This window comes from Geospiza fortis, unplaced genomic scaffold (genome assembly GCF_000277835.1).
Source record: "Geospiza fortis unplaced genomic scaffold, GeoFor_1.0 scaffold27, whole genome shotgun sequence".
In the NCBI taxonomy this organism is placed as follows: domain Eukaryota; kingdom Metazoa; phylum Chordata; class Aves; order Passeriformes; family Thraupidae; genus Geospiza; species Geospiza fortis.
In genome coordinates, this window is record NW_005054329.1 from 3,343,895 (window position 1) to 3,355,399 (window position 11,505).

The 11,505-nt window shown below is 44.8% G+C and overlaps 1 protein-coding gene and 1 non-coding gene across 2 annotated transcripts in view; one reads left to right on the forward strand and one right to left on the reverse strand.

Moving 5' to 3' along the window:
• Positions 1-3,765: 3,765 nt before the first annotated feature.
• Positions 3,766-3,893, forward strand: LOC115947901. Its single transcript, XR_004081757.1, has one exon. It is a non-coding gene; the product is annotated as a U6atac minor spliceosomal RNA (small nuclear RNA).
• A 1,332-nt stretch (positions 3,894-5,225) lies between these two features.
• The window catches only part of WDR5 (WD repeat domain 5), a 9,890-nt gene continuing 3,610 nt past the window's right edge, over positions 5,226-11,505 (reverse strand). The window contains exons 5-13 of the mRNA XM_005421257.2: positions 11,012-11,101; positions 10,183-10,266; positions 9,279-9,334; positions 9,092-9,138; positions 8,860-8,935; positions 8,486-8,519; positions 7,751-7,825; positions 7,414-7,501; positions 5,226-6,360 (exon numbers count right to left, since the gene is read on the reverse strand). Of these exons, the coding sequence (XP_005421314.1) occupies positions 6,260-6,360; positions 7,414-7,501; positions 7,751-7,825; positions 8,486-8,519; positions 8,860-8,935; positions 9,092-9,138; positions 9,279-9,334; positions 10,183-10,266; positions 11,012-11,101 (651 nt within the window). The 3' untranslated portion in view covers positions 5,226-6,259. The remainder of the gene's footprint in view (positions 6,361-7,413; positions 7,502-7,750; positions 7,826-8,485; positions 8,520-8,859; positions 8,936-9,091; positions 9,139-9,278; positions 9,335-10,182; positions 10,267-11,011; positions 11,102-11,505) is intronic.

Sequence of the window (11,505 nt, forward strand, 5' to 3'; positions counted from 1 at the left end):
TTTAGCTGTGCCTGCCTGAAAAAGCTTTTTCCTTTTTTTCACCAAATTTCTCCAGTTTAGCTGTGCCTGCTAGAAACAGCTTTTCCCTTTTTTTCACCAAATTTCTCCAGTTTAGCTGTGCCTGCTTTGGAGGTGTTTGCTCCAGAGGGATGGGTTTATCAGCGTGGTTTGGTTTTCCCCTTGCACACAGCCCTGATGTTATCACAGGGTCCATCAGGAAGGCAAACCTGCTCGGAAACAGAAGGGAAATCCTCCTCCAGAGCCCCAGAGCCACCGCGGTGCCTGTGACCCCGGGCCAATGGCCTCAGTGTGTCCCCAGGGCTTTGCACACTCGCACTGGCGGCAGCTCAGCCCTTCCCTGCAGCCACTGTGTCTGAAAACTGCCACAATGGGAATTAAGACATTTCTCAGGTTCCTAAAAAAAACACAAAAACCACCACAAACCAAAAAGCCTTTAAAGGTTATTAATTTACACCATCCACCTCTGTTGTGGAGGTGAAGGCAACCTCTGTTGATTAATCAGGTTGCTGCTATTACATTTTCTTACCTCTGAATACTGACCCAGAGCCCTCCTGTGCTCCCACAGGGTTTTTGGGTTTTGGGGCTCAAAATCTGTTCCCACGGGGTTTTTGTGGGCTCAAAATCTGCTCCCACAGGTTTAGATCATCCTCACACAGCCAGGCACAGCAAGGGGAGTCCCTGGCCGGGCCAAACCAGGGAAGAGGAGCCCAGGGGATCCCAAATCCTGGCACACTGCCCTTTTGTACACAACACAGTGACACCACCTCCATCCTAAAACCACCAGCACGCAGCTGCACAGCTTGGGAGTGCCCCTAAATTCACCCCAAGGATAAATCCCACCTGGGCATGTCGGGTTTAGGGAGGATGGAAAAGGGTAAATCCCACCTGGGCAGGTTGGGTTTAGGGAGGGTGGAAAAGGATAAATCCCACCTGGGCAGGTCGGGTTTAGGGAGGATACAAACCGTGACTCCAGGAGAGCAGCACTCACCCTCCGGCAGGACGAACACCACGGTCAGCAGAGACAGGATCCCGTGGGCACCTCCAGCCATGTGTCTGCAGAGCATGGGGGGCATCTCCGGGGGTCCCCCCGAGCTCACAGCGTGCACAGGGCTCTGGGGGAGCGGGCTGACACCTCCTCTCCTCCCAGCTCCTCACCCCAGCCCTCCCGGTCCTCGGTGCCGCCTCCTCACCTGCGAGCCCGAGGTGCTGTGGGTGCAGCAGGGATCTGCCCCGGCTGCCCAGCCAGCCCCTGGCACCCAGGCTCCTTCTGTCGATGGTTAATTTCTCCCTGTTCCTCTGGAGAAATTCCCTGATTCTTTCAGTCCGTGCACAGACCTGAGTGCGTATGTGCTACCCTCGGTTATTTCTGTCCTATTTCCTCTGTCCACGATCACTTCCCATTAATACCACCGTGCAGCAGCTCTTGGAGAGAAATTCTCCCTAATCAAGATTTAGTTTTAAATCCACTTCGAAATCCTCTAATTCAGTTGGATTAGGCAGAAGGGGTTTGGGGAGATGTATGGTTTTACTTTTTTTTTTTTCTTTTTTTTTTTTTTGCCTGTCTCCTTCCTCTCTCAGCTGTCTCATCTTCATGAACGGACCCACCGGCTTTCTGTGACATATTGTGCTATTTAAAGAGGAAAGGAATAATTTTATTAAAGAGAAAGCAGTCTGAACTAATTTTAAATCCGAGACTTGAGATCCTCTAACAAAGCACAGCTCTGGGGATGGCCCTGGGGTTAAGGGGAAAACCTGACAGAGAGGGAAGAGGGTTTGAATGGAATATGTGTGTTAACACACAAGAAAATAGATGCCTAAAGCAGGGGGGGGTTAGAGCTGATCTTGGGGCTTGGATCAGCTCTGGAGGGAGCTGGGGCTGCCAGGAGCCTGGGGAGGGGACATGGGGACAGCAGAGGGAGGGACTGAGCAGCGATGGCTCTGCAGGGCCAGGGTCACACCCACATGGGACACCTCGGATGTCGCCAGCAGCAGGAGCAGGCCCCCAGCCCCCTGCTGGCCCCTCCAGAGCTGTCCCCACGAGCAAAGCCCCGGCTCTCAGCGGAGCTAATGGGACTTGGGGAGATAATGCTTACTAATAAGAGAGCGCGACCGAATGCACGGGATTAAAAAATTAAAATGACAAAATAAGCTGCTTATGTAGCTCATCCAGCAAGTGCCTGCTAGCAGCACCTGAAATCCCCCACCCTGGGCACCCCCAGCCCACCAGGCACCTCCTGTGCCAGCCAGGCAGGCTCAGACCTGATCTCCAGCAGCATCTTTAGCAGGGATGCTGATTTGTATTTCACCAGGAGGCAGCACAAACTGGCCCGAGGAGGGGCAACCACAGCTCAGGAGGGGCAGTTGGAACCTGGGAGAAGTGCCCAAGAAACGCAGCTCATGGATTTAAATCCCTTAAACCACCCAGGGTGTCTCGCTTGCCTCAAAACAATGCGATTGTAACAAATGTCTGACACTGTAAAGCCTGAGAGCCTAGGGGAGAAGGGATAAAAGGCAGGAAATGGGATTGATTTAAACGCGTGCATAAATCAGAGCATTCAATAAGGAGGGGAAACTAACTTTTAATCCCCTAATAAACTCATCAGTTATCTGGAAGGGGCAGCCAGGAGCAGCCTGGGCTCTGTGGCAGAGATGCAGCATCCCTGAAAAGTCCAAGGCCAGGCTGGACGGGGCTTGGAGCGACCTGGGAGGGTGGAAGGTGTCCCTGCCCTTGTCAGGGGGTGGGAATGGGGTGCGCTGTAAGGTCCCTTCCACCCCGAGCCGTTCTGTGCACACCCCTGGGCGCTGCCCCTGGATCCGCAGCCTCATCCAGAAAAGCGGCTCCTCCGCTGGTCCTTCCCACCGGGAACCCCGCGGGAAGGTCCGGGAGAGTCGCGGGGGTCGGGGGATGGAGGCGGCATCGGTGGCACCTGCAGGGATGCTGGGAGAGTCATCCCGCTGGGAACCGCAGCTCCCCGGGCTGGTGATCATTTAGAGAAATGTTTGTCTGGTGTGATTCCCTTGGGATACCCAAGAGAAAGGCCTTAAAAAGGGGGGAAAACCCCACACAACCTTTTCCACTGCTCTCATATGTGTAACTTGTAACTCGTCATTAGCGCTGGCGCAACTCGGAGCGATTTACGAGCTCCGGGGCAGCGGGAACGCTTCGGGAATGGGCTCCCTCCTGCACCGCTGCTCCGGCTGCGGGAGATGCTCAAACCCGAGGGATACCCGGAGAGAATGCTGAAACTCGAGGGATACCTGGCGGGAAGGCTCAAACCCGCGGGATCTCCGGAGAGAAGGTTCAAACCCGAGGGATATCCGGCGGGAAAGCCCAAACCCCGCGCAGGTTACGCGGCAAAACGCAATCCCGCGGTGAGCGTATCCCCGCGGCACCGCCCCGCCGGGGGCGGGACTCGAACCGGCGACTCCCGGGCGCGCCCGCCTCCATCAGCGAGGCCGAACCCCGCGCGTCACGGGGCAGGGGAAGAAGCTCCGCCTTCTGCACGCTGATTGGCTGGACGCGATGAATATATTAAAAGGTAGCGGAAAACGTGCGTTTTAGCGATTTTACCGATATTTTTATGACTTTTAGGGCAAATTTGGGACGAAGAGCAAAATATTTATTATGGGGATTAGAAAGACGTGTCAAATTGAGGGGAAAAAGCATAGAAAATTGGCTCACTCTATACTGTAGAGATGAATTGTGCTGGAGGTTTATATAGCATTTCATGGAGGGGCAAAACCGTGTTGTATGAAAGGAGAGAAGGTTAGCACTCCCCTTGATAAGGATGGAAGAGGCCCTAGTGGCCTGTACAACACACATACGGTTAAGGCACTGCCACCTACTTCGTGGCATCTAACCATGTTTTTTTCGATTTTTCCCCTCTTGTTTTCTTCCCGGGAGACCCAAAAGAAAGCTCGGCAGGCTCTTTTTTAGTCCCCCAGCTCGCCTTTTCCCTCAAAAGTCGCCGGTGCAGCAGAGATGAGCTCAGAGCAGTAACTCACCCTCCCTCAGCATGGTGTAACACACCCCAGCCATTCTCATAAAATAAAGTTACACCTCCCCTGCTCCAGCCAGCACACAATCCTCATTTCCAGAGCTGTGCTCGAGCTAATCCTGGCCCTCCAACCACCACAGCCATGCCAGGCTGCACAGAATTAGAGGTAAGTAGAGCTCATGCCAACGGGCCCCAGCGTTAATCCCAGGTGGGATATTAAAGATTTAAACACAACTTTTATGAAGAGCAGCTTTACAGCAGATCCTTTACATTAGGGGCTTTTCTAGCCCTGTTCATGAGATTTCAGCAGAAAATTCATCTCCCTCCTCCCCAGCTCTGTGTGGCAGCACAGCTGGGCAAGCAAAGCCGCTCACACACAGGGACATGAGAAGCATCATGCCAGGAAATATTTCTGAATCAACACTAAAATGCTTTGCTGGAGTTAAATTCCACCTCCTCCATGCTGTAAAGCAGCACAGCCACATCTTGCATTGAAGAGTTGCACTGGCATTCAAGAATAAGGCTGAAAAAAATCATGAGTTGATCATTTTAGCAGTGACACCAAGTCTAGACACAGTGTCCCTTCCTGGGGGTAATGAAAAACCTCCAAAGGCAGGGATATTATTAATAGCCATTTCAGCAGCTCAACATGAACTCTATTTTTATATTTTAAAAAGAAAACCTATGCCTCATGTCTTGCAGCTCTTTTTCTCCAAGGGTTTCAAAGGCAGCCTCAGAGCAGCACTCCAGAGGTCTGGGCTGTAAATTGATTTTCTGTTATTACCAAGCACATAAGGTAAATCCCAAAAAAATGAGATTTTGCTTCACCAGGAGCAAAACATCCCTTTGCAGCAGAACCCTTTGGGTGCAGTAAAACTTGTGGATCCCTGCATTTCTTATCCAGCACAAGGTAAATCCTGGATCCCAGCAAGGATAGGGCAGCATGAATCCTTTCCTTTGGCTCAAGCTTTCTGGGAGGGGTTGTAGCAATGTTCTCTCTGCTGAGGACACCTTCAGCTCAATCCTTTTCCCTTCATTAAATCAATTTCGACTTGGGTTTGTTCCTCTTTTTCTCTCCACACTGCTGCTCCTCATCCTCCCTCACTGGAGTTTCTATACAGAAAACATCTCCCCTTAAAAATGTATTTTAAGAGAAGCTCCTTTGGGCACAGACACTTCACATGAGCACACTCTTAACCACAAACATACACATAAAATCCCACCTTTTTATTATGGCACATGGTATTTTTTCTGGATGTGTAAATACCACATGGATATGACAAAAAGGGAAAGAAATACCAATGCTGAGATAGATACAGAGTCATGCCATTTGCAATACAGCTTCATACCATGGATTGCCAAGATACAAAAAGTCTGGGTTTGTTTCTTTTTACATTGAAATAACTTTACAGTGTTCTGTGAGTTGGCTTTAGAACCAGAAGAGGAAAAATAAAATAAAAAAAATAATTAAAATATGCTGAGAACAACTACAAGCAGGATTCATTTTAATGGTTAACAGAAGAACTGTAACTTTGCTCTAGAACAGCATCTATTAAACACACATAACAAGAGGTAAGCAACTATACAGAAGGTAAGAGATTCCACCACAGGAGTCAAGTCAGGGGCAGGAAGAGGGAAATCTGGAACTGCATGGTTTTATTTGGTCACAAAGTTTGAGCTGAGTGTTTTAAAATGAAGCACCCTTAAAAATGCAGTACTCCTATTTAAAACAATACAGAAATTTCCCAAGAGACTAGAAACTACATTCTGGAAAAAAAAAATTTAAAAAATTAAAAAAAAAAAAAAAAGTAGACATATTAAAAAAAATTCCACACATCTCTAGGCCTGTGACTTAACTTACTGGTACAAAGTAGACTGGCAGCTCTTCTTTAAGCAGCAACAGTGCCCAGAAGCAATGCCATCAGAAAATACAGTATCTTTGGGGTGTCCAAGACTTCTGACCCGACATCAGAATCATCCATTTGTCTGCCAAAACATCAGGCAAGAAAAGGAGACACTGCATCTTTTTTTTCCTTTTTTTTTTTTTTCCACCACGTTGCCCAGCTCTAGCAGAGCTAAGATGTTTTCTTTGGGCCAAGACTAACAGAAACCACTTTTATCAAATATTCTTCAGGTTTCCTGCCAAACTGGATTTATGGGTGTTTGTATTTTTTAATAATTTTTTTAAAAACATGTTTGATTTTTTTTTCCTGACAGTCTCTAAAGCAATCCTGGAACATTTAACAGTCACTCTTCCACAGTTTAATTGTTTTGTCGTTTTCTAGCGCCGCTGATGCGATGATGTTTTCTGTTGGGTGACAAGCTGTGGAGATGACAACATCTGAGCAAAAAGAAAAGACAGAAAAATGCAATTATTTCAATCTGATTCAGAGCAGGCATTTCTGAAAATTAACAACTGTGTTTTATGAAGCCAAGTTATTATTTCCTTGTAGCAGAATTAAATGTGTAATTTGTAAATATTGTAAATTACTGTTGCTCCTCTGTGAAAGGAAATACAAGCAGGAAAGAATTGAGGGCAGTAGGAAAGTGAGTGACAGGTTTCAAAAGGTGAGAACTCTCTAGATTCCAGTTCTTACTTCTATCAGATCATGTCAGACACAGGTAAATAAAAACCCAGCCCAGTTTTTTTTCAGGAGGGTATTTCCAACATCCCGGGCAGTTCTTAGGTAACATTTCATCTCCAGAGCCTGAAAATGAAAATCTGCTGCCACTGCCTTCCTTACACTCCAAATCACTGGGATCCAGCCCAAAATCCACTGGGATCCAGCCCAAAATATCACTGGGATCCAGCCCCCCAAAAATCACCGGGATCCAGCCCAAAAAATCACTGGGATCCAGCTTCAAAATCCACTGGGATCCAGCTCCAAAATCCACTGGGATCCAGCCCCAAAAAATCACTGGGATCCAGCCCCAAAAGGACTGAGCATGCTGAGATTTCACATAAACTCTGCTCTTTTACAGGACTCAGACTGAGGTAGCCAGCAGGTGACAGCTCGTGGTTCAAGACCAGGCACATGCACAGACATTTCCAGCCCACATCAATCCTCATCCTTGGGAGCTGCAGCTCTGGGAGGTGACCATTCACAGTCATTAATTTATGAGACATTTAAATATCTTGACCAGTTCTGTGCTCAAGCAAATCTCCTTTGCAAGACGATGTCAAAGTTCTTCACAGGTGAAGAATAAAACATTTTCAATGCCCATAAAAATCCTTCATAAAAAGGAGCAAAATCCCAGGGTTCAATTAAGCTTCAGCCAGTCAAGAATTTACGGGTCTGAGAGTAAAAATTGATATAAGATAGAAAATGCTCAGGCTAAGCATTGATGATATGAGGGATATTTTATCAATAAAACCAGGAATCCTCTCCCTCACCTGTGTGTCCTTGTAGTTTCTGTACAATCTCTTTTGTCTGAAGGTTCCAGATATAAACCAGGTTGTCTTCTGAACCAGACACAATCCACTGGAGGGACAGAGAGAAAACAAAGTTACCTGAATTTTTCTGATCCATATCCAAGTGTTATTTCTCAGTAAACATTTCATTGTTGTCATGTGAAAGGGAGAAGGAGGTAAATCTGACAGTGAGCCCACCTAGAGACACAGAAAGCAGCACCCACCAAAGGAGGTTTTCAGCCCCAAAATCCTCTTTTCTCTACAAAGAAGAGCAGTAAGAACTGCACATAGGTAACAAAAAAATAATCAGAACACCAACCTTTCCACCAGTGACAGAGAAATTGGCAAATATGCAGTACTTCTCATTTTTGTGTCCTGTGTAGGTCTTCAGGCACTGGAAGGGAAGAGCCACAGGACATTAATGCAGCTGGGAGAGTTTTCTCAGTCATGGATAAACTCTCTAGGAAAAAAAGACTAAACACATCAGCCTGTGATCCTCACCCTGCCAAAAAGGGTGATCTAGAGGATGCAGAGTGCAGCTCTGCTCTAAAACCCAAAACAAAGCCCTAAATTTGTCCCATTACAACAGTGAAAGAGATCAAAGGCAATTTATTGTTCATGAAGAGAAACATGCAGAAATATTGCTGTACTTAATGTCTCAGGGCTATGCAGAAGGCAAGTATTTTATTTTTTTTTCTCTTCAAAGACATTTTTAGTCAGAATCACAGAACAGTTTGAGTTTGAAGGGACCTTTAAAGGTCTGACATGAGCAGGGACACCTTCCACTATCCCAGGGTGCTCCAAGCCCCTCCAACCTGGCCTTGAACATTTCCAGGGATCCAGGGGCAGCCTCAGCTTCCAGGGCCTCCCCACCCTCACAGGAAACTTTCTAACCTGAATCCTCTTTTAGTTTAAAACCATTACCCCTTGTCCTGTTGCAACAGGCTCTGCTAAAAGTTCATCCTCTCCACTAAAGAGGTACTGTTTAAAAATCACATGTAAAATCCAATTTTCCTAAAAGTTTAGTTAAGTCTACATAAATAGAAAGAATTACCTTTCCTTTGCTGTAGTCCCAAAGTTTAAGAGTGCTGGAAAACAAAAACAAATATTTTAGTTCTTGTGTTTTGTTTGTTTTGTTTTGTTTTTTTTTTTTTTAATCTGAAAAGCAAAAAGCAGCTGAACAATGTTTCTCCATACCAGAGCTCCAAAAGTCTACATGGATCATTTTAGCCTGGCTTTGGAATGCAGGTTAAGTTAACCCCAAAATATCATTTTTACTGCCATGCCATTCATATTCTCCTCCACAGAAAACACTATATATGAATCATGTATTGTCATTACTACAGCAGCCAAAAAGCAAATTAAAGCATGATTTGATACTCCAAATTTCAAATCTGTGTGTTGTTCTCCTTTTTTTTTAATACTTACTTGTCCAAAGTTGCAGCTAATATGTATTTGCCATTTGGTGAGAATTTCACAAAAGACACAGGAGGGTTATCATCATCTACAGCAAAATGAAAAGCAGTGTTACAAAGTGCACAGCTGTGTTGTCTCACTGACAGAGGGTTTCTTTTGACATTCATTTGTTTTTAATAGTTTTACTAAAACACAGAAAATCTGTGTGAAAAATAAAGCCCAGACAAGAAATATTTCTACTCACCAATCAGTGTTTTCAAGCACTGGCCTGATGCTGTATCCCAGATACGACTGTTAAAAACACACACACAAAAAAATTATTATTGGGCTTGAAGTCTTTTATTACAATTTTAACATTACAAATACAAGGTTTTGGTTTTTGAAGTATTTTTAAAATGCAAAAGGTTCAAAGAGTGATGCAGACAACTTACCAGAGTCCATCATAGCTACTTGACACTATCAGGGATCCATCACGATTAAAATGCACCTGTAATATTATAATTACTAATTATTAAAACGAATAACTTTTATTAATAACTAATAACTTTTAAAAACTAACAACTTTATGTTCATAAAGATCAAATGTTTAAGCTCTTTATTTTGCATTTCTGACATGGAATACATCAGCAGAGTAAAATATGCAGATAGAACCTGATTATTTCAAGGGTATGGAGTAGAACCTCTTATGTAGCCACTCATATGTTTTAAGGTGAATTTTCTGCTATTTATATATAAAGAATAATTCTTTAGAATTATTACTGTTAAAAGACATTTGTAAGTGTGAAGTATCTTTTACATATGGCAGAAAAACCATGTTAGAACAGCCACAGTTCAAAATATCTGAGGCTCAGATTTTTTCTGTATTTTTCATTTCAAAAACATTAAGAGTTGAACATCTTCTGGTTTTCCTTAATTCCAATGGATATTGCTGTATTCCAAGCTCATTTCTCCTATGAGATGACTGAGATTTAAAACAGGAGTGTTCTGAGGAACACCTTCAGTAATGACTTGGAACAACATAAAAGCAAGAGCAATACAGATTGTTCTCTGTGCATCAAGTGCCACAAATCAGTGTTCCAGAATGACACTCAAGCATGCCTGGCACACCCTGCACTATCCACATCTACAGCCAGGACCAAAATCCACACTGATCTTAGAGAAAACACCACTCATTTCATTCCCATGAGCAATGGCCTCTGGCAACAACCACAGCCCAGCCTGGATGCTGTATGAGGGCTTGGTGACAGCACAAACTCATCCCTCCACAGGGCAGGAGAGGAGCTCTGCTAACAAAACAAGCATTTTTGTGATTTTCACTGATCAGGAGGGACTTACAGCTGAAACTGGGTCAGAGTGAGCAGGCAACGTCTTGAGGCACTTCCCTGTTTTCACATCCCATATCCTCACGCTTTCATCAAACTGGAGAGGCAAGAGAGGCACCAGGGGGTTTAGTCAAGCACCTGACTGAGGCACTCAGGTACAGCATCAATCTCAACCCAGCTGTGTCAGAAAGCCCAGGACACAACCAAGAGTCTGGGAACACCTCCTTGAATTCCTTGTGTCCATGTCCCCGCAGGGGAATGGACCACGTGGATGTTCACCATTACAGATTCCAGCATTAAATCACATTTACATTCCCATTCCACTCCTATCCATGCAGGACACTGAGGATGGATTAAGGGCTTTTCCCCAAGCAAACACAGCAGGGGCAATGCACAGCTCACCTGACCACAAGCTGTGTTTGTAAAGGAAAACACAATTAAAATAGGCTGTGTGATTCATATTCTTTTATTTAATATTGTTTTCAAACCATGATCTGACCCAATCTGCAGAGGGAGAGGTGATTAGAAGTCATCCTTTAGGTAAGTCAGAATCCAGGTGATTAGAAACCATAAGTTGTACTATAAATTCTGTATTCACTAATTATAAATTGTACTACATCAATCCTGCCTGCAGAAATCCTGTGCCATTCTAATCATAAATTAGTGTGCTACACTAATCATAATAATCTGTTAAGAAAATAAAGCTGTAATTGTAACTATGATTTAATACCATAATCATTCTGCCAAGGATCCCTAAAGAACCTGTCTGTCCCTTTAGTGACAAGTGACAGAGTGTGCAGTACTTGCTTCCCACAAAGGAAAAAAAATTAAAAACCACTCACTGAGCCAGAAACGATGAGGTTTGACTGAGGGTTGAAATTGCAGCAGAAAACGTAGTTACTGTGCCCTTTCAATGTCTTTAAGCACTTACCCTGAAATAAAATTCAGCAGAGTTAAATACACAGCATCACCCAGCACCATAAAAGCCCCCAGAGAGAGCACATTAAGGTTAATCACCGTGCAGCACAGAAAGAAACATCTCTAACCCCAGATTTAGATGGGCAGAGGGCCAGCTGCAACAAAACAGGAAAGAAAAAAATATAAAACAATCATAATGACTGCAGATGAGGTGCAAACTCTTTATGCAGCTCAGGAGGATCCAAACCATTTAATATTCCTAATCAAAACCCAACCAAACTATCCAGTTCTCTGTGTCACGAGAGAATGGGGGGAAAAAGCAGAAATAAGAAGTTACAAAAAGGTTTCATCTGAGAGGCTTTTTACTGTGGTTCTGTCTCCATCATCGGGTTTTAGTGCTCTCTCAGAACATAACAGG